The sequence below is a fragment of the Hemicordylus capensis genome, chromosome 1 (genome assembly GCF_027244095.1).
Source record: "Hemicordylus capensis ecotype Gifberg chromosome 1, rHemCap1.1.pri, whole genome shotgun sequence".
In the NCBI taxonomy this organism is placed as follows: domain Eukaryota; kingdom Metazoa; phylum Chordata; class Lepidosauria; order Squamata; family Cordylidae; genus Hemicordylus; species Hemicordylus capensis.
Window position 1 is genome coordinate 313581194 of NC_069657.1, and position 21946 is coordinate 313603139.

The 21946-nt window shown below is 43.1% G+C and overlaps 1 protein-coding gene across 8 annotated transcripts in view; it reads right to left on the reverse strand.

Moving 5' to 3' along the window:
* The window catches only part of CEP162 (centrosomal protein 162), a 95074-nt gene that overhangs the window by 38698 nt on the left and 34430 nt on the right, over positions 1-21946 (reverse strand). For all 8 annotated transcript variants that reach the window (XM_053287149.1, XM_053287152.1, XM_053287150.1 and 5 more), the window contains 7 exons: positions 20902-20984; positions 19343-19370; positions 13889-14011; positions 12553-12744; positions 9545-9626; positions 8534-8822; positions 1801-2062 (listed from right to left, as the gene is read on the reverse strand). In XM_053287149.1, coding sequence (XP_053143124.1) covers positions 1801-2062; positions 8534-8822; positions 9545-9626; positions 12553-12744; positions 13889-14011; positions 19343-19370; positions 20902-20984 — 1059 coding nt within the window. The remainder of the gene's footprint in view (positions 1-1800; positions 2063-8533; positions 8823-9544; positions 9627-12552; positions 12745-13888; positions 14012-19342; positions 19371-20901; positions 20985-21946) is intronic.

Genomic DNA, 21946 nt, shown 5'->3' on the forward strand with positions numbered 1-21946 from the left:
CTCTGACAATTTAAAAAAAGTCTTTAAAGACACATCTGTTCACCCAGGCTTTTAACTGATACTGTTTTGTTTTTAATGTTGTTTTAGAGCATTGTTTTAAAATTTTTAAATTGTTGTTTTTTAAATTTCTTGTTTGTGTTTTTAACTAATTTTTAAATGTTTTATATTGTTGTAAACCACCCAGACACATAAGCTTTGGGCGGTATAAAAATATGTTAAATAAATAAAAATAAATAGTAATCCAGAATCCGGCTGTGCCCATGGGTGGGGTGGGGTGGATTTAGAGGTGTTAAACATATTTAGGGGTGTTATAGTGCTCTTTAACATCCCTAAATATGTCCCTGAGGGTTGTGCAACCCACAGGAACATATTTAGGGTTGTTAAAGAGCGCTTCCAGGGGAAGGGAAGACTGGCAAAAAGGCATTTGTGGAAGCAACGGGACTTAATGTTGCAGAGGTGCTTTGCTAGCAGCGTCTCCACACTTTCAGTGGGGAAGTCAACCACCATCTTTACCATCCTGAAGTCAACTGGATTCAGGCTAATAGAATATTTCTGCTATAAACAATCTTTTCTTCTCATAGCTCACTGTTCTTTTCTCTATATATTGTAACCTCCCTATGTAGTTAAAACGGCAAGTAACTCTGTCTTTAAGTTCTCTAGAGCAGATTCATTTTAAACAAAGATTAGTTTTGTAAGGAGCACGCATGCTAAAATGATGCACTGACATCTGTGTCAGTCCTTGTACAACCTTGCCTCCTGCCCTGTTCAATATACTGTTGCCTGTGATCTTCAGTTCTCCAACTCTACTAATCTTACCAGCCCAAAGATTTCATGTTCTCCTAAATAGTTCCATCATCCCTTGCTACCCTTCCCAGAACACCTCTGAGGTGCCACCTTCTTTCAAATCCTTCCTCAAACCAGCTCTCGAAACCCTGAAACCCCTCTCTTTTGGCTGAACTCCATGCAGCTTAGACTTATGCATGTCTATTCAGACTTACATCCCACTGTTTGCAGCTGCTTTAATCCCAGGTAAGTTTGCACAGGATTGCAATTGTCATATTCATCCCCCATTAGCCTTGCCTCACCTCCTTCCTTTGCTAGTTCCTCCCAAAAGTCTATATTTTAACTGTAAGCCCTCTGGGATAGTGACCTGTCTTTTATTTAAGTTATTCTGTAAAGTACCAGGAACACTGAGGGAAATACTAATAAGCAAGAGGTCTTTCATTCTTAGTTAAATAATATCATCAAACTGCTTTTAAAACTAAGGTCAAGGGCAATGCACAATAACTCTTTACAGGGGAAGTGCTTACAGACAGGCACTGAGGGAATTTCCCCTTTGAGTGTGCTGTAGGATGAAGTCCTTCACACATGTAAATCCAGATCTCTTGGATCCAAGTCCAAATCTCCAGTCACTGCTCTATCCCGTGCCCTGCACCCACATCACAGCTGCTTTACCCTTGGGACTTGAGAGATTGCTCTAGAATCTTGAATAGTTTGCTGAATAAATATGGAAACATGTGGAGTGCTATACAACATTCACAATTACCTAGTTAAGTATCAAGTTTCCTTTTAAACGTTTGAAATTCCTCATATAAATAACAATTCTATGATGGCTGCTATTGAATATTGACTTTTAAGTAATAAACATGCTTCTGCATTGCAGAATTTCGAAGTTACACAGACTTTGCCATTCTTCTATACTGTTATTCTCTTGAAAGAAGCAACATGTCATAATGGAATATTCTTGAGGAATCCTGCCTTTACAGTATTCCTCTGTTATAACAAATGTGAACAAATTACCTCTTTGTCTTGGAGGAGATTTGACTTTTAAAGCTGGCTTTTTGATGCCTTCCTTTGGTGCCTTCTTCTCAGAAACTGTGGAGAAGTGCTTTAGTGGCGAACTGGATTTGCCATATCCAGAACTCCTAACAGAGCTATGAGGTCCACTTAGAGATTTCTTCCTAGTATGCAGAGCAACTGTGCTTTTGGCATTCTTGTAAGTTACTTGTTTATTCATCAGTGAATTTAAACCCTCTTTATTCCAAGTGCTGGGCTGATATACCTGTGGATTAGATAGCATTTTTATCAATCAGCCTGGTTTGGCAATGGAAGGTAAAGGAAAGCCTTTTTATTTATTTATTTATTTTATTTTTACATTTATATTCCGCTCTTCCTCGAAGGAGCCCAGAGCGGTGTACTACATACTTGAATTTCTCCTCACAACAACCCTGTGAAGTAGGTTAGGCTGAGAGAGAAGTGACTGGCCCAGAGTCACCCAGCTAGTATCATGGCTGAATGGGGATTTGAACTCGGGTCTCCCCGGTCCTAGTCCAGCACTCTAACCACTACACCATCCTGACCAACCTAGCTTGTGTGCTTTGAGCCTCTGGGTTCTTGTTTTGTTGAGCTCTTGTACAACTCCCCCAGTCCTCTTATGCTGCTGTGCAAGAGCCCAAATACTTCCGAGTACTGCCTGTGCTCTGAAAGCACTCTGTAAGATCAGAAACATGTGGCTGAGGTTCAGCGATGTGTTTCCACCACTGTTCCCTCTAAGACGGATTCCCAGATGTTGTTGACTACAACTCCTAGAATCCCCAGCTGCAGTGGCTTTTGCTTGGGGATTATGGGAGTTGTAGTCAACAACATCTGGGAATCCCTCTTACAGGGAACACTGGTTTCCACTATTCCAGAGTGCTTCCAGAGTGTGGGCAGCGCTCTTGTGCAACAGTGTGTATGCCAGAGGACATGGAGACTTGCATGAGGGCTCCCGCTGTGTGCCTGCAGAGGTTTGTAGCTTCATTAGAATGTCAGCCAGTGAGTTTAATATAACTGAAGTTTTATTTTTATATGTTTAGAAAATAAACTACTAATAATTCGAGATCTGCCAAATAATTACATACATAAGTAATGACGTGGTTTGGTCTGATTCTATCAAAATGAGATGACTCATCTCACAGGAACTAAATTTGTGGTCGCTTGAAAGCTTGTGGATTAGGTAAGTAGATTAGTGATGTTAAGACTCAGTAATACTGAGGTCATAATGCAAAATATACTAGATTATGTTTCAATGAACTGTACCTATGTAAGTTTCCATTCAGTTCAAACAGAATCCTTTTCACCAATCAAGCCTCAGTAGTTCCTAAAATCTAGAAAAAAGGTGGGGTTGGGGGAGGATGACAATCATCCTATCTATTATATTAATTCTCGTAGACGTGCCTCTGTGGGGATGCGTCCCGGCAACCCAGTGGATTGGCTGGACGGTGGAGATGCTGGATTGGCTGAGCAGCAGTTGGCCGCGTAGGGAAGTGGCCGCTTGGGGAGGGAAAGAAAGGAAGGAAAGCGGGCAAGTGGAGAGGAGAACTGAATGGACTGGGGCAGAAGGGAGTGGGGAAGCTGAGGGGAGAGAAAGCGGTGGAGCCTGGCTGGGCAGAGACAAATGGCTGGCCGCTTTGGAAGATGCTCTCTAGAGGGAGGGCCGTGCAGGAAGGAGCTGGCTGAATGCTTGGCCGCCCCAGGGACTGGAGGAAGGAGGCGGCGACAATGGCCAGCAGGGAAAACACAAGCACGCTAAAAAGTGGAGGCGGGGGGGGGAGCACGAATGAGAGAGAGAAAAAGAGGGGGGGGAAACGGAGGAGGGAGCAAGCTGGGGCAGAAGGCTTGAAGGGGAGGGGACTGGCACAGAGGGCTTGGGGGAGGGGAGTAGGGCAGAAGGTGGGGGGAGTGTACTGCCGCACAGATGATCTGTGCGGGATCAGTTAGTTATTTTTAATACTTGAAGGCACACAAGTTAAGGTGCCCATGAGGGCGCTGGCAAGGACAAAGAGGTCTAATTTTACGGAAGTTTCTCACTGATGTTGATATCGAAATTCTAAGCACTACTAAGACTAAGCACTCAGTCAGAAAGGCCAAGATACTTTTGCCTGCAAGTCCCATTATGGAATCAGAACAGATTATCAAACAGCATCAAGAGAGGTAAAGAAGGCAGAAATTAAGGAGAAAACTGAAAGCGTAACAGAGGATGAGGAAGGGAGAGCAGGATCAGAGGTTCAGCAATCATCACTGCCTGATGTATCGACGAGCCCAGAACGTGTGCATACTGGTCTACTTGCTGTGCAATCCAGTGCCAGCATTTCTGACCCACCGGGGCCAATGTGCACATGAAAGGCAGCTCCAGTAGTGCTGCAGAGGCAGGCAGTTGCACAACAACCTAGAACAGCACATGGGCATTTGTATTGCACTACTTCCATTGTTTTCAATGGACGGAGCACTGCAGAAGTGCCAGCACACTGTTTTAGGTTGTTCAACTACCTGCCTCCGCAGCACCATTAAAGGTGCAGTGTTGCGGGCGGGGGGGGGGATCATATTGCCTTAAGAGAAGATTGCAGATCAGTCCTACTGGTGTACCAAGAATAGCACTTAGGGCTGGGTTCAGATCCCAAATCAAGCTGAACAAAAAATCTTCCATAAACCAGACATATACCCATACATTCTCTAAGAAACCTGGCAGTGATTAAGTTGGAGTTCAAGGAATTTAACACATATTCTTTAGGTGCCATACAATCTGCTGTGTGCAAAAAGAGGTCTTTGCTGCCTTATTCTCACTAAATTAAAAGTTAGCATTAGACTTTGACTGCATGTCCACCTGTTGCAATGGCCATATTAGTAATTTAGAACTAATGAGCCTCCTGTTGCAAAATGTTTACATAGACCCTGCTCAAAAGAAATAGCAGAGTAAAATTCAGTGGGCAGCGTTAGAAACGTATATAACAAAATTAGTAGCTTTGTACCTGACAGTTTACATTTGTCTAACTTCTCGATTCAACTCATCAGTGCTCTCTTCTCAGTAGCAAACGTCACAGTACAATACTGCCTTTAGCCAGTCTAATAAAGCCCCTTAAGTGTTCCTTTGTGACAGTGCGATTCAAGGGAAACTGAATCAACTGGCTATGTTCTACTTCTTTGCACATTTTATAAGAGGGCTAAGGGAACATTTTCCTTCCCCACTTAATGTGAGCTCGAGGACAAATATATTAATATCACTTCCAAGTTAGCAAGATTTATTGCAACTGCAATAAAACCCAAGGATAACCATGATAATTAATTATTGCTAATAGTCACCCTATTAGTTTTTAGTTATGTCTTTTAATGATATGAATATTGTAAATTTTTTTTTCACTAGGAACAGACTGAATTATTATGTTAATATTACAGAGACTGTGAAGGTCTGCCACCATAAAATAATGACTTGATGCACAATTCACTTTGTGTAGTAATACTGGCTGGCAGCCAGACTAAGTCAGCTCTGGTGCTTCATGGTAAGCAGTAGCACTGCAGCCAGGTTTCCAACCTGTGTAGCACCTGTGCTCAAGTGTGTGTCGGTGGATTTTGATGACCTCTCCTTCCCCTGGAAACATTCAGTGCGACAGGAAGATATGGTCAAGGGCTGCATGACGTGTGTGTGTGTGTGTGTGTGTGTGTGTGTGGCATAGAGCTCTTTTAAGGGAAAGGGAGGTTGTCAAAACCCATACCACCTCCCCATGATCACCACTGCCAACTTAGTCCAAGCTACTGGGAGCATCAACACTTCTCATGTAGCACCAGTGCTTCCTTAGTTTGTATGCCAGCCACTGTACTCAGGTGGCTAATGGAACACAGAAAGCTGCCTTCTAGCTCAGACCATTGGTCCATCTAATTCAGCATTGTCTACACTGACTGGCAGCGGCTCTCCAAGGTTTCAGGGCAGGAGTCTCTCTCAGCCCTACCTGGAGAGACCAGAGATAGTATCTGGTACCTTCTATATTGTATTTATTTATTTAATTAATGTATATGCCACCTGACTCCAAAGGCTCTAGGCAGTGTACGTACACACACACACACACACACACACACACACACACACACACACAGAGCTGTTAACATAACTTAAAACATTCAAAGATCACTAAAGGCCTGGCTAAAATTGTGTCTTAATGGTTCTTTTAAAGGTGGGTAAAGATGTTAATCTACGAATGTCTATAGGGAGTGCATTCCACAGCCCAGGAGTGAGAACAGACAAGGCCTGATCCAGAATCACCGCCAGACGAGTCAGAGGCTTATGGAGACAGACTTCTCTCGATTACCTTAATGTGTGGTGGGGATCATGCAGAAGAAGGCACTCTCCCACTTTGTATTTTCCCCAGAAACCAATTGGCAGCCAATGCAATTGTTTTAACACAGGCATAATATAATATATTATCCGAGAAGCGCCAGAGACCAATCTAGCCACTGCATTTTGGACAGACTGAAGCTTCTGGTCTACAGACAAAGGTGGCCCCACATAGAGCGCATTGCAGTAGTCAAGCCCAGAGGTTACCAGAGAGTGCACCACAGTTCTGAGGTCATTAACTTCAAGGAATGGACACAGCTGTCATATCAATCAGTTGATAGAAAGCGCTCCTGGCCATAGCCTCAACCTGAGAAACCAGAGTGAGGCCTGGGTCCAGAAGCACTCCCAAGCCACATACAAGATAGTGGGAGAGCAAACCCATCCAGAACAGGAAGATCTATCACATCCCTCAAAGTATGACCCCTTGCCATGAATAACTCCATCTTACTTGGATTCAGCTTCAATTTATTATTCCTCATACAGTCCATTACTGCCCGTAGGCAGTGTATATACAGTGCCAGTATATGCAAGCATGCAGATGTTCTTCCACTGAGCTATGTCCTCAACCCCTAAGGGGAATATCTTACAGAGCTCACATGTGTCACCCATCCAAATGCAAACCAAGGTAGACCTTGCTTAGCTAAGGGGACAATCATGCTCATTACCACAAGACCAGCTTTCCTTCTAGTGTTGGAGGGCAGGGACAGTACATGCATTCCATCATGCATGGAATTTGCAACAACAAACAAACAAACAGACAAAAGTGGTAAAAGTCGCTTGCATGGTAACAATGCTACATATAAACTAGAGCAGATGGCTGCAAATTATACATAACATGTTAAAACTTTCTTGGAAAGTTATCACCCTACCTAGCCGGTTTTAATCAGTTTTTAGGGTTTTGCTAGTTTTGATTGTATGGTGATAGCCGCTGCTTTCAAAATTCAATGAAGTGTTACTGGATAGCGTTGACCTCATTGCATTGTTTTTATTCCTTAACTGCTCACAACTCTTGAAATGTATGCTTCTTAAGGCCTTAGCCTTCTATTGCAAGGAAGAGCAACTGGATATTAATGATCAGAAAACTAAAATCTTGGCCTTCTCCAATAGGAGGAAAAAATATAAACGGAGGATTGACAATCACAATATAGAGCAGGTTAAATGTTTTAGGTATTTGGGGATCGTATTTCAGGAATCTAAGAAGACCACCGCCCAAATCAGTTATGCTGTTGCTCAGGCACAGAGAAGTGCGTCAGCAATTCTCAACTTCCACAGGCGGCAAGGAGGGATGTTCATTCCGGCTGCCATCAACTTATTCAAGGCAAAGTCGATGGCTCAAATGTTATATGGGGCCCAGCTGGGACCCTATGCTAACTATTCCCTTCTGGAGTGGGTCCAAGCCAGGTTCTTAAGAACACTATTTCTGACTCCCAAATGTATTTCTAACACCACTCTGAGATTGGAATTGGGTATTATCTCGATAGAGGCCAGCGCTTGGTATCTAATACTAATAAACTGGGCAATAATCAACTTGTTGCCCTCTGGTCTCCTTCCCTTATTATTGGATAGGCACTGCTCAAGCTGGTGGGAGAACTTTGTCAGGAAACTCCGTACCTATGCTCTTTCACCTCAATCCTCTCTGTGGGGTTGGTCAGGGCCAAAGAACTTATTAAACAAAGGATCTGGGATACTGAGTTTCAGAAAGACCTTTCGAGGACATCTAGGTCATTCCACCTGCTCAGTGGTGGGATGAGAACTTGCCCAGCAGATTATCTATTCCTCCTTACTTTCCCTAAACATCGATGGGCCTTCTCGAGGGCCAGTGTGAATAGCCTCCCTTTGGACCTTTTGGCTGGTAGATACAGTAGAATTCCAATTGAGCAGAGATATTGCCTCTGTAACGCTGATGAGATTGAGTCAGTTGCACAAGTGCTCCTGTGGTATGTCTTTTATATAGATCTTGGGCAAAGGTTAATTGACCCTCTTTTACAGAATCTGCCAGGTCGATTGGACAAATTCTACATCAAATATTCGTGAATAGTTGTGAATTCATCTATCACACACAGTTGCAAAATTCTGTTCTGCAATACGAGTTTATCGCACTCTGCTCACTAATGGTTAGATCGAATGTACAGTTGTGTTATTAATATGACTATGTTTAAATTTTTATATTGTTTTAGATGTTGTGATAGTGGTCAAAGAACGTAATAAAGACTGACTAACAGAAATTCATGCTGAGGAGCAGCTACAAACATATCAAATAAACAAAGTAATTCAACTTCTACGGCTCATTTCTCATATCCTAGCAATCTGCAGATAATCTCTTGTGTATATGAAGTTAAGCTCTAACATATTGAAATAATTAAAAAAAGGGATCCAGATACTTCTTACCTGATTGGTTTTGTTGTCTTGACGAAATATGGAAGAATTTTGGAGAACATTTTGTTTCAAAGGGTCACGTTTAATTTTATCCACCTGATTGTCTTTGCCAGTCCGATGAAGACAACTATCGTCACCATCTCCCTTCACAGCTGTCTGAACAGAAATACTCTCTTGTTCGCTCTGCTGGCTCAACAGATAGCCAACGTTTTGCTTTTCCAGTGCAATATCATTCTGGGGCTCTCTAAGTGGGAAATGGCTTGCTAAGTCATCCATGCAGTTGTGTGCCACTTCCACAGAACTATAGAAAGAAGGGGGGTGGGGGAAGGCATGTATGAGACCTCTTCTTTCTTTACTTTCTAGCACTGATGATAGCATATCAAAAGACTAGGAGTATCTGTTACTGTTCAGACATGAATGTAACTTAAAAAAAAAAAAATCAGAGTACATTAAACTTACAGCCTGATCCTGCATGACAGGGTTTAAGTAGTCATAGCGGAAACAGCAGTTTGTGCCATGGCAGCTGAAAGCATCATCCTGTACTTGCCAAGTGGGACAGAGAAAGTCTGCTCTTCCCTATTTTCCCTAGAGCCCCTTGACTACAGCCAGCCAGCCAACTATACTGCTTTATAGTAAAAGAGGAACAGCAATGGCTGGTGCTTCACCATCACAGACTAAGGTTGAATCCCACTACTAGGACAAGGAGATGACCTGTCCCCTCATGCTGGAAATTGTGCCCAATCTTAGCTGTTCTCTCGGTACAATTGCCTGGAGGACTGAACTATAGATTCAATTCTGAGTGCATGCAAGGTACAAGCCTATAGCCAATAACTCTATTAAGTGGGTGCAGGCAGGGAGGCCTAATTTTAGGACGAGATGATAAGAAATGATGCCCAGTTGGCAAAAGCACACACTGTAGATTGACTCCCACATCCTTTGGGCGGGGGTGGAGGGAAGTTGATCAGACACAAAATGGCACAAGATTAATCATGGGCTAAAACATGCTTTTTCCAAAATGAATACCTTGCAGGTTCCAGGTAATGACCCCTGGCAAAAGATGACTCTGCCCTGAGAGGTTTCATCAGTTCTTCTATGGTGGGCAAATCTAAGCAGATGAAATTACAACATTCTAGATTAATGCACAATGGTTAAATACTTTCAAATAAGATTCATCCATTGATTTAAATCTTTGTTTTGGTCCAGTACTCCCTACAACTGTTATAAGGAGCCTGGTCTCACTGATCCAATGCATAACAAGTGTAAAGCAGGGCATTCCTTGGTGAGCTAATTCATAACCTTCCAGGACTACTGCCGAACCCATTAATTCTCACTTTTTAAACATTTTTATCTATATATATATATTTATTTCTCCTAGGCATACCTGTCACTAATCTCATGTGTGGCAGCTCTTGTGAGAGTTTGTGAGCAGCTGCCGGATAAGATTAGTGACGGGGATTGGGAGTGGGGAGAAATAGAGATGCTGGCCGGGTTGGCTGGCCGGCACAGAAGGCACTGGCGGGATGGCCCGACCTGCAGGATCAGGAGGCCGGTGGCCCGGCTGCCGGGAGGAGAAGGCGGTGGTGGGCCGGCCTGACCTGCAGGAAGAGAAGGCGGTGGCAGCCCAGCCCAGCGGGAGTTAGTGGCCACTACCGGGAGTGGGCAGGCAGGAGGTGGCGGCGGGCTGGCTTCTTGGCTGGCCTGCCAACCAGAAACTGTGGATTGGGGGCAAGAAGCAGGCGGGGGAGAGGAAGCTGGCCAGCCCGACAGAAAGCGTGTGTGTGTGGGTGGGGGGAGAAGCAGCTAGCTGGCTGGCCAGAAAGCTGGTCGTGCCGGGGCGGGGCGGGGGGAGAGGAAAAAGTGGTGGTGGGTGGACCGGCCGGAGGCGCAGAAGCTCTGTGCCTGGCCCAGTTAGTTTTATTTTAATTATCCTGTACAATACAATTCTCTTTATTTTGCTATCTCACATTCCGAACAATTCTCCAATATATGTCATCTTTCTAGTGAGCACTCACCTTTTGTCAATCTGTTTGTTTTTCAAATTACTAGAAGTAGATACTGAGAAGGATATCAGATTGAGATCATACCAGTCTGCAACCCTAGTTTTTCTAACCTAATCACAGTCTCTTAATAATGAAGTACAACCATGTGCCTATTTTTCTATAATGTTTGTACCGTGGAGAATCACTAGCCCAGTTATCAAGAGACACAGCCCAGTGTCAGAGACACAGTGGAGAAATGGTTTCACCAATCTGATTGGCTTCAGCTGCCACAACAGCTGAACTAGTGAGGGGCAAAGTTGCTAACAGAGGAACTTTACAAGTTACTTATGGAAAGGCGGTGGGTGGGGGGAAGATCAGAACCAACGGTAGACAGATTGACTGAACTGAAGGAGAACCTGTTAGGCATCTCTTCAGAAACTAAAGCAACATTCTCAGAGCTAGGGGGAACCTCATCACCATCAAGTAGAAGAGTCAGGCTGTGTGTTGCAGTGCCCCACACAGCAGGAGAAACTATTACGGTCCAAACAGTAGCTTTAGCAGAAAGGTTGGTATCTTCAACCTGCCCTAGATAGTGGACCACAGGATGCGCAAGGCAATGCCAGTGTTGTCAGTTGGCCAGCGCTGCTGCGCATGTAGAAGCCAGCCCAATGGTGTTGCGCAGAAGTATAATTGCACAATTACTTAAAACAGTGCACCCAAAATTCAGAAGTTCAGATGCACTATTTTAAATAGTTGTGCAACTGTGCTCTTGCACAACACTGCCAACATGGCTCAGCATGCTGATCAGCAATGCCGGAGTTGCCCTGTGCATCATGTGGGCCAATAATTACAAAGTTAATTGTAACTTTGTAAAGAAGAACAATGAAACACTTCTCCCATTCATATGCACCCACAGTGACATAGAGGCTGTTTCCCCATAATTTTATTCCGTATCGCTGCAGTCAGTGCATGAGTAATGAAACGAAAGGAGAAGTGCCAGTGGCATACTTGGATGGTTTTTCCCATCCAATTGTTGATTGCCCATTTCCAGCTGGATGATGATCAGGTGGAAAAGATTCATGTAGCAAAGTTCTCCAAAGCAGAACAGAGATGTATAATTGCTGTACAATATTTTTTTCAAATAGTAATTTAACACCCCCATTTAATAAGATCTTCCCACATTTACAACAACAGAGAGAAAATATTAAATATAGTGTGCAATGTCCAGTTTGCAATAAAGAGATGAGACCTGATGATTACCGATATCTACAGTAGTGATAGACTTTTTTTTTGCCAGTTACTGTGAGAGCCATTGGAGAAGACTGGTAAGGTTGAAATGCATCTGGCCAACCGTCTGCTACTGCAAATAGTCTATCTGTGGTTTGGCAAAGAACTTGGACAAGTTTGCCAGTAGGAGACTGCTGACCAGATGTGTTTCAACCTTACCCAGTCTTCAACAGTGGCCCTCCTAGTATCTGGCATCAAAATCTCAAACAAACCAAAAACCAAAAAACACCATCAGGTTCTCCCCACTAAAACGGCTTCTTTCCTTCAAGTGACAGTTTGTGAAAACCTAAAGCAGAAGAGGTGCATAGATCTGTGCACTTCAATTCAATTTACTGATTGGGCCACTGATAAAGGAGTTATCAGTGAGATTTTAACAACTGTTTAGGGGATTTTTAAATTATTATTTGAATAAATATTATTGTATGGCAATTACAACCTTTGCCCTGGTTTGCAGATCTTTGGTTACTGTGCTGGGCCAGGTTTCTATTGTTTTTGGTTCTGAGGAAGATCCATGAGATTGGCCTCATCCATATAATTCTGTCCATACACATACCACAACAGTATGGGATCACACTACAGGCAAGTGGTGCATGTGAAAGGGGCCATGACTGATATAGTGATAGAAACAACAGCAGTGGAAATTTTAGTATTTATCCATGGATGGGCAAATAATTGTTTTCTAATGTGCTTTTATACAGATGTTAGAATGTATCTTCTGTGTAAATATGTTGTATCAATTAAGTACTGGAAAGTTTCAGTAATTACCAGAATCAGTAGCGGAGGTGTTTTGGGGAAAATCTTCTTTATTCTGTGAAGCATCTTTGACAGAGTTTTCTGCAGTTTCTATTTTATCAGCATTAATCCTTGTCTCATTTGTATCTCCTAAAGACTGCTCAATATGGCAGTAGGCCTGATGCAAGGCTTCAATATCACTGTTAGTTTGTCCACAAGAAATACCTGATGGAGGGAAAGGGAAAAGAAGTCAGTAAAGATGAAAGGAACTGTGGGGGGGGATCTATTTAAGAGGGGCCAGTTGGTAAGTTAATAACAATATTAGTAATGATGTAAGATACTAAAGGTGTAGTTCACAACCATTACAATTGTGTGATGCTCATCAAATACAGACTGCATCCTTAGCTAGTAACTAATATTCAGTAGGGATGTGCACGAACCAGTTCAGAGGCCCTTTTGCAACATGTACAAGCGCACCAGGCACTTCTGGCCACTTCCAGTCCAAGGATGGCAAGGAAGTATGCTGCCGCCCCACCAGACTGGTTTAAAAGACATCACCATTGGGGGAAACATGGTGGGAGGGATAAGAGATCCTCCCCCGTCCTTAAAGATATCCCTCCCCCCCACTTTTGAACCGGCAGGTGCTGGATGCATGCACACCACTAATATTCAGTGTCTGACATCCATACTAATGTCAGCAAATAACTGGTGAGAAAACAAAATTAAAACAGTGAAATCCTAAATTCTTACTTTTCTTTTCCTTCCCCAACTCAGAACTAGAATTTCAGAACTTAGGGCTTCTCTACATAATAACTTGACTTGGGAAAATATTCCCAATCCAACCACAAATAACCACTTACCGTGTATACTTGAGTATAAGCCGATCCAAATATAAGCCGAGGTACCTAATTTTACCTAAGAAACCAAAAAACTGTTTGACTCGAGTATAAGCCTAGGGTGGGAAATGCAGCAGCTACTGGCGAGTTTCAATAATCAAAATAAATGCCAATAAAATTACATTAATTGAGACATCAGTGGGGTATATTGTGACCAGTATGTACGGTACTTTATTACAGGGGGACATTTTAGTACGGGCAGATAGATGACTCGAGTATAAGCCGAGGCTGATTTTTTCAGCACATTTTGGGTGCTGAAAAATTCGGCTTATACTCGAGTATATACGGTAAGTGTTTTCAAATACTTGATTCTGACCTGCTGAAATCAATGGGACCTCAAAGTGTTTAACTTTGGTTGGACCATGCTCTAAATGTTTATATGGTTATTTCTGAAGGGAACAAAGCTAGAACTATTGAGGACCCTTACTTCACATTTTTAGTACAGTTTTTCCCTAAGTATAAAGCAGGTTTACCTGTCTCATTCATTTTATCTGCAATGACTTCTTGAGGTGGGTGATGTTCTATAACAGCTGAATCCTTTTGTTCAATGACATTTTGAGTCTCCATAGTTGAGTCTTGGGAATCAATAAGGACAACTAAAAAGAAAATTAGAGAATACTGTCACTTAGCAGGATTGTACTTTCTCTACAGTAGCCTATGGGAAAACTACACAATTCCAATCCTCTGCTCTTCCACTAGTCACAACATTAATTTTAAAAGTATCCATCCAAGCAATCCCAGCTAAAGTTTAGGATGTGATATATATTTCTTGAAAAAAGTCACAGATAAGTAATTTTAGAGTGACAAACAAGGCTCAGGCTATGGTCTATAAGATGTTTCAAAGGTTAAAAAGGCATTAACACCACACACAGAAGAAAAGGGAAATTGTTAGTAATGCTTTTATAATAAACAATTCATCATAGAATATTTTAAGTTCAAACTACTATATTCCAAGAATATGGTATATATATTCAAACTACTATAGTCCAAGTTCAAACTACTACATTCCAAGCAGTATATATATTCAAACTACTATATTCCAAGTTCAAACTACGACTCTTAATTATTAGCTATTTGCTTCTAGCTCTATATAGATTTGACTAGTTTCCCCAAAAGCATGGTCTAATTTTAAAGGATAAAGACAAGGCCATAGATCCTCATTTTAAGAGTAAACTACGCTAAACATGCCTGGGCTTCACATTTCTCATAGCAAGCCAGGCAGGATGGAGGGCAGTAGAAATTAAATGGCATGTGTGTACAGATTAAGATTAGACTGTAATGCAGTGCCGGTCAAAGTCTCTAGCTAATACATATTCATTATTTTACTAAGGTTACTTGAACTTCTTAATTCTTTTTAACAGCAAATACTTATATAACTTCTTAGATTCTGCTCAGGCTCATTTACAAGTTTGTTCTATAATCTCAAAATGATTTTCTAGGTAGATTCAGCCCAAGAGCAAAAGTACGGTACTGGTCTCTGTTATAGTAAACATGGCTACTAATGACAGATTTAATGCCAAATCTTGCTAAACTCTTTTCATACAAAAATGAGGAACAACAACAACAACAAGACACACTTGGGTCATAAGACAGTGATTTTCACACACACAATTTTTTTGGGGGGGGGGGCGCAGCCACTGAGAGGGCTCCTTCCGCAATTGGCAGGGGGAGCGAAAGAAGGCAGGCAATGGCTGAGGTAGCAGTTTCAGGACAGAGAGAGAGAGACTGGTCCTCAGGGACCAGAGCGGGGCGGGGAGGGGAGGAAGGGAGAAAGCCAATGTGAGTGCCATGGCTGCTAAGGCAGGGCAGGAGATAGAGCATGAATGCAGGCAGGCAAGGGGAGCGAGAATGTTGGGGACGCCCCCACAACATATTAGACCCAGAGGTACCAACTCAGAAGTATATAGAATTCAGGCCTGTGTCTGATTTCATTTTTATATTAAGAAATGAATTAATGCCTGGACTCAGGGTGAATTGACACCCCAGATCTCAACTGGTCTGTGAGGGAAGAGGCGATCCAGCATTGTATTGTGAAATGGGTACTCAAGGAAGCACAAAAGCCAGGCCAGAACAATCCAAATGCTAAAATGTCACTAAATATCTCACTATCAGATAATGTCTGTGGAAGAGGCCAGAGGCTGATCTCCCCTTTCCTGCTGCAAGAAGTCTATGTTAATCTTTGTCAATGATTAACTCAATTGCTCTCTACAGAAATTCAACATAGGTAAATGCACACAAAGAAAACACCTATAGACTTTAATTCTTACTTTACTAACACTTTAACACCTTTTGGGATCAGGCTAGCAAATCTGGGACAAGAGAAGATGCCCATTTGCAGCTCAGAGATGCAGCTTTGCCTTGGGCAATGTCCCCTCCTCAAGAGAGCAGCTAACAGAAGATGAGATTCAGACCTCTCTGGACTGGCCAATATCCTGAATAATTAAAAGACATTATCCAGAAGGTAACAGCATTGTCACCCTTTTGGGGACCCAGGAAAAGATGAGGAGATTTGAATAGACTCTATGAGAGATCAAAGGAAAATACAGCTATAAAGAACAGGCTTACTGGACAGAGAACTAGCAATCTTGTGCCTACAAGCAAGATCTGCTCACGAGCAATCCCAGAGTTTGCTGCTAAGCCGCAGGGCAACAAGCAGGAACTCTGTCCATGGACAGGAACTGTCTGTGACTTCCACTGTGCAGTGAGAAGTTAAGACTTCCCCAGCCATGGTGCTCTGACTCTCAGCCGTGCTCTGAGCAAACTGCACGCTTGATCCAAAAGCTCCTGTCTCCAGCCAAAAGCTTCTCTCCTTCAGCTGAAAGCTACACCGTTCTCAAGCCTCTGATCTGGGTAATATGCCACCCTACAAGCCTTGGATCCCTCCATCCTTTCCCCTTCTTCTCCTTTCCCCTCGTCCCTCTACTAATTCCTGATCTCCTCAAACCATGCCAGCCCTCAGCCTTCCTTACCTCCCCACCGCTTTTCTGTCTGTATGAATTGTATTAGGCTCTAGGAAGATTTAATACACACATATGTGAGATAGGAACACTGGGTGAATATTGGTGCTGGCTAGGGTTGAAATACTGTTAGTAATATTGATAGAGTGTTCTGCTTTCTGCTCAGCTAGATTGATGTTGTTATTCTTTTATACTCAATAAAGCCCATTGAATCATTTAGGATTGGTTTGATCTCCTTTCTTCCTTGAGCCCAGATCCTACATGGTCACTATATAAAAGAACTTGGTCACTTGGTGACACTATGAGACAGGCCTAATTTTGTATGCTAGCTAATGAGCATATTTAGTATACAAATCAGGCCTGGAACACAACAGAGAGTGAGGGAGAGAACACCCATGCAAATGTGGTGGCAGCAGAGCAGAAGCAAAAGAGTGAGAAAGTGTCCATAGAGGTCAGAAGAGCAGGAGGAGGGGAGTGAAAGAGCCTGTGCGAGTGCAGTGGCTGTAGCGATGGGAGTGAAAGAAAGAGGGCAAGCGTGAAGAGGCTGAAGTAGAAAGAAAGCTGGGGTGGGGGGGAGAGAGCAAGAGTGCGGTGGCTGAGGAAGAGGGGGAAGAGTCAAGCCAGGGACCACCATTGGGGTCTGCGTGGGCTGCCACTGGCCCACAGTCTGTGCAATGAAGAACAATGCCATAAAGATATGCCTTATCAGAAGCATGATACATGGAATAAAGAGTTGGGTTCCAAAACATGGATTCTACAGATATCCACAAAGTGTCTGAAAAGCAAAGTTTTTCAGCACGTTCAGAGCTTCAGCAGAGTGGCCCACATGTTGTGCAGCAGTCAACAGAAGGAGGCAGAAGGAGAACTGCACACTTAGGAACATAGGGAGCTGCCATATACTCTAGGGATGTGCAAAAAATTTTGGGCACAGAACGATCTGTGCCCGAAATGAACAATTTCGGGTGATTCGGGGCCGAACCGAATCACCCCCGATGTCCCCCGATATTTTTCGGGCACGAGCCGAATCACCTGAATTTCGGGCACGAAAAATTCGGGTGATTCGGTTCACGGTTGATTTTTGGCGATTTTTTAAAGTTTTAGTGACTTTGGGGCAGTTCGGAGGCATAGCATGGGATCTGGGCAAAAGTAGTGGGGTGGGGTGGTAGTGCCTAATGGGTGGAGGCTACCACCCCAATTTCAGGGGGTTTGGACAAAGGGCTGATTTTTTGAGAATTTTTGAAATTTTAGTGACTTTGGGGCAGTTTGGGGGCAGAAAGTGGATCTGCCCCAAAATAGTGGGGTGGGGTGGTAGTGCCTAATGGGTGGAGGCTACCACCCCAATTTCAGGGGGATTGGGCAGAGGGCTGATTTTTTGAGAATTTTTGAAGTTTGGGTGTCTTTGGGGCAGATTGGGGGCAGAAAGTGGATCTCAGAAGGTGTGAATTCTCATTCTATCATAGCAAATGAGATATTTCTCAATTAAAGAACTCTCATGACCCCACTTTCACTTTTCCACACTTTCCTTTACTATGAATAATATGAGGAAGTAATCAATTTAGCACACTTCACCTTATGAAGACAAACCTCATACAAATAAATTCACCATAATTCACCCCTCTGCCCAGTCACTCTTAAATTGGGGATGGGTGGTAGCCTCCACCCATTAGGCACTATCTACCAGCCCACCCCACTCCTTTGGGGCAGATCCACTTTCTGCCCCCAAACTGCCCCAAAGTCACTAAAACCTCAAAAATTCTCAAAAAATCAGCCCTCTGCCCAATCCCCCTGAAATTGGGGTGGTAGCCTCCACCCATTAGGCACTACCACCCCACCCCACTATTCTGCCCCAGGCCCCACTTTCTGCCCCAATATGCCCCAAAGACATGAAATTTTCAGAAATTTACCAAAAATCAGCCCTTTGCCCAATCCCCCTGAAATTGGGGTGGTAGCCTGCACCCATTAGGTACTACCACGCCACCCCACTCCTTTTGCCCAGATCCCATGCTATGCCCCCGAACTGCCCCAAAGTCACTAAAACTTTAAAAATTCACCAAAAATCAGGATTTTGCCCAATCCCCCTGAAATTGGGGTGGTAGACTCTACCCATTGGGCACTACCACCCCACCCCAAAATTTTGCCCCTGGGCCCCTTTTTACCCCCCGAATCGATTCGGATTCGGATTAAATCCGAATCCGAACCGAATCAAGGGTGATTCGGGTGACCCAGATTCGGGCACAAAACAGAACAGGGGTGATTCGGTTCGGGTCCGAGCCGAATCACCCGAAATTCCAAATTGCACACCCCTAATATACTCAGTCAGACCACAGGTCCATCTAGCTCAGTATTGTCTTCACAGACTGGCAGAGTCTTCTCCAAGGTTTCAGGCAGGAATCTCTCTCAGCCCTATTTTGGAGATGCTGCCAGGGAGGGAACCTGGAACCTAGATGCTCTTCCCAGAGCGGCTCCATCCCCTGAGGAGAATATCTTGCAGTGCTCACACATCAAGTCTCCCATTCATATGCAACCAGGGTGGACCCTGCTTAGCTAAGGGGACAAGTCATGCTTGCTACCACAAGACCAGCTCTCCTGTCCTCTCGCAGGGAGGCCTTAGCACACCTGTTGCGAGGGCTTCTCTCACAGCTGAGCAAGTGTGGAGGGGAGTGGGAAGAGGTTCTCTGCATGACTCTTGGGGATATATTCCTGCAAGTGGGAAAACATTTTTCAGCAAGAGGAGAGAAACATTTTCTGCTCTCCCTCCCCTTCAGTGTGCACTCAGGCTCCCTGCAAGTGTGTAGCCCTTCTTCCACCCACCTACTGCTGTGCAGCATGTGAGCCACTCTGTTGAAAAATTCAAGCCTATAGATTATTTCTATTTTATACCAGCTATTAGCAAAAGCAAGTCAAGGAGCAAAAAATCAAGTCACATGCTATATTTATACAGCGGATTTTAATATATGTTGTATTACGTACCTTTAGCCAGCATGCCAGTCTTTTCCTCCTAAAAAGTGAGAGAAGTATGAATATGCATGGACCTAACACATTTATATCTTAATAGTTAAAAGGGAAATATTTTTGAATAATTTATATTTGTGACAGTATTGCTTTTTAAGCTTGGCATATTACAGAGCTACAATAATTTTAGTTCCTTAAAGTCTGAGAACTACTAGATCAAGAGATTTATGTGACTGAAAATTACTATTGCACTTTTGAGCATCAAAACATGTTAAAAGCCCAAGTATTGCTTACAAATGAAAAGCAAAGGATCTAAATACACAATGCAAAACTTTTAACACATTATCTAATTCTTAAAAGAAAATACAATTTAGAGCAGATATGTTTGTCAGTAGATATGACAGCATTAGACACATACACACATGCGCGCACAAACTGGCCCAGTCCAATGAAAATGATTTGGCAGCCTGTTGTGGACATAGAATCACCAACATACACAGCGTTCCCATTTCTGTTTACTTCAAAAGAAGAGAGCTGATGTGTGTGCACAATGCTTTGAATATGCAAACTGGTTCCCTTCATTGAAAAGAACCAAGTTTTCCATGTTTGCAGGAGGTCCATGTGCACCTCAAAATGCATTTGGAAATCTGGGTCAGAGAAAATGGCTGTGTGAAGAATTCCTAACGTGTCCTAGTATGATTTTTAGAGCAATAAACATTGAGTTATTTGAAGTGCAATAATTTGTACTATGGAACATTTCTCTCTCTCTCTCTCTCTGGTACCACAATAATTGCCATTGCAATTTGCTGCGAAGAATATGGAAACATCACTGCCACCTACTGGACAGTGTTTGTTATACAACAAGCAACCCAAATGCATGCTCCAGCTGGTCACTTTGGAAACTTTAATGAACTATTTTTAATGCTTAAGAGACTGAGTATTTCTGCTACACCATTCCAATTCAGGCACACTCATCTAGCTTTAATTGAAACAGAGGCTAAATCCAGACCGAGAATCTAGAGATCCAGACCAAGAACTGCATGAGGGGAATGCTTCTCCTCGTGAACAGAGGGAAGAGGGGTTCTTTGGCGATCCCCCCCTCTCCTCTGCAGCAATCTGTGCCCCCTGAAACTATGTCTCTGAGAGTTGGGAGACTCCATTTTTGGGGGAGGCACAGGCAGTTACAGAGGTAAGAGAAGACTGCCAAAAATCGTGTGTGTGTGTGTGTGTGTGTGTGTGTGTGTGTGTGTGTGTGAGAGAGAGTGTGTGTGTGTGTGTGTGTGTGTGAGGGAGAGAGCGCACACGCACATGCGCGAGCATTCCCAAGTACTCTGGATGCTAACCTTTATGTGCAGATTATCTTCTCATCTCCCATTTCAAGATGCATGAACCTTTTATATGGAGGGTATAAAAGCAATATACCTAATATACATAAGTCACTATTTGAATCAGGCAAAGGGATGCGTACTGAGCATGCATTATCTAAATTTCCAAGCTGGATTAAAATCACAGAATTTACTTACTAATAATATCTAATATACTTCACTTAAATAGTTGTATGTGTCCGAAATGCTTACATTAGCTTCTGACACAAAAGCTTGCTCAGCTTTAAAATCTTCATTCAATTCCGATTCTTCTTCAAAATCTTCACTATAATCAGCTAGAGTGTTTGAAACAATGCATAAAAAGATTAATCATTTGGAGGGAAAAGACAGGAACAACACTGGCTAACATACTGAGCAAAATTATGCATGCATTGCAACGTAATATTGCACATAATTTCCAGTTACCATACTGATGCACAACTCTGTGTGATTTCTGTGCTTGTGCAAGAGCGCTCCTGCCCGATGGGAACATTATGCTGCAATGCGCATGGTATGTTGCGCAGGATGTCAGCTAGTATTTCCCACAACCAATAGAAAAAAGCTTTTTAAAAACCTAGAGATAGCAAAAACCCGTAAAAATAGACAAGAAAAGTGAGTAATAGAAAATAATTGAGGTAAATAGACTAAGAGGTTTAAGTAGAAGCAGAATCTTTTGCATCAGAGAGAGAGAGAGAGAGAGAGAGAGAGAGAGAGAGAGAGAGAGAGAGAGAGAGATCTGTAGGGTTCTGCCTAAGCATGCAGTAGGACTAAGAGAAATGGGTGGGGTTATCCTGCCCGGGCTCTTAAGGCTTGTAACAATTTTCAATTAGTCCTACCTGGGAGCATGTGAGAAGGATAACCCACTCAGAGATGTCCTCGGCTCCAGGCAGCAGAGAAGTACAGTATTCATCCCTTCCTTTGAGCCGATCAACTGGATATGAAGAGCCTCATTTTAAGTCTCAAACTAGAGACCTATCATCAGCAGATCTTCTCATGAATAAGCACCTCTGCCTACCAGTTCACGTGCATGAACTGAACACTTGCAATGAGAAGCAGAATCATGTTCCAGTAGGAGGAGAGTCACTTGCCCCTGCTTCTCACAGAAAGGAGCTAGATGGTATGAACAAACCCTAACTGCTGCACCTCTGAAATCTTAGCTAACCACTGCAATAAAGACAGATCTAGATACTGAAAAATTATGGAGTAACCAAAATGGATAAGGCTCGCCATAACTATGATGAACAGAATTATCAAAAAG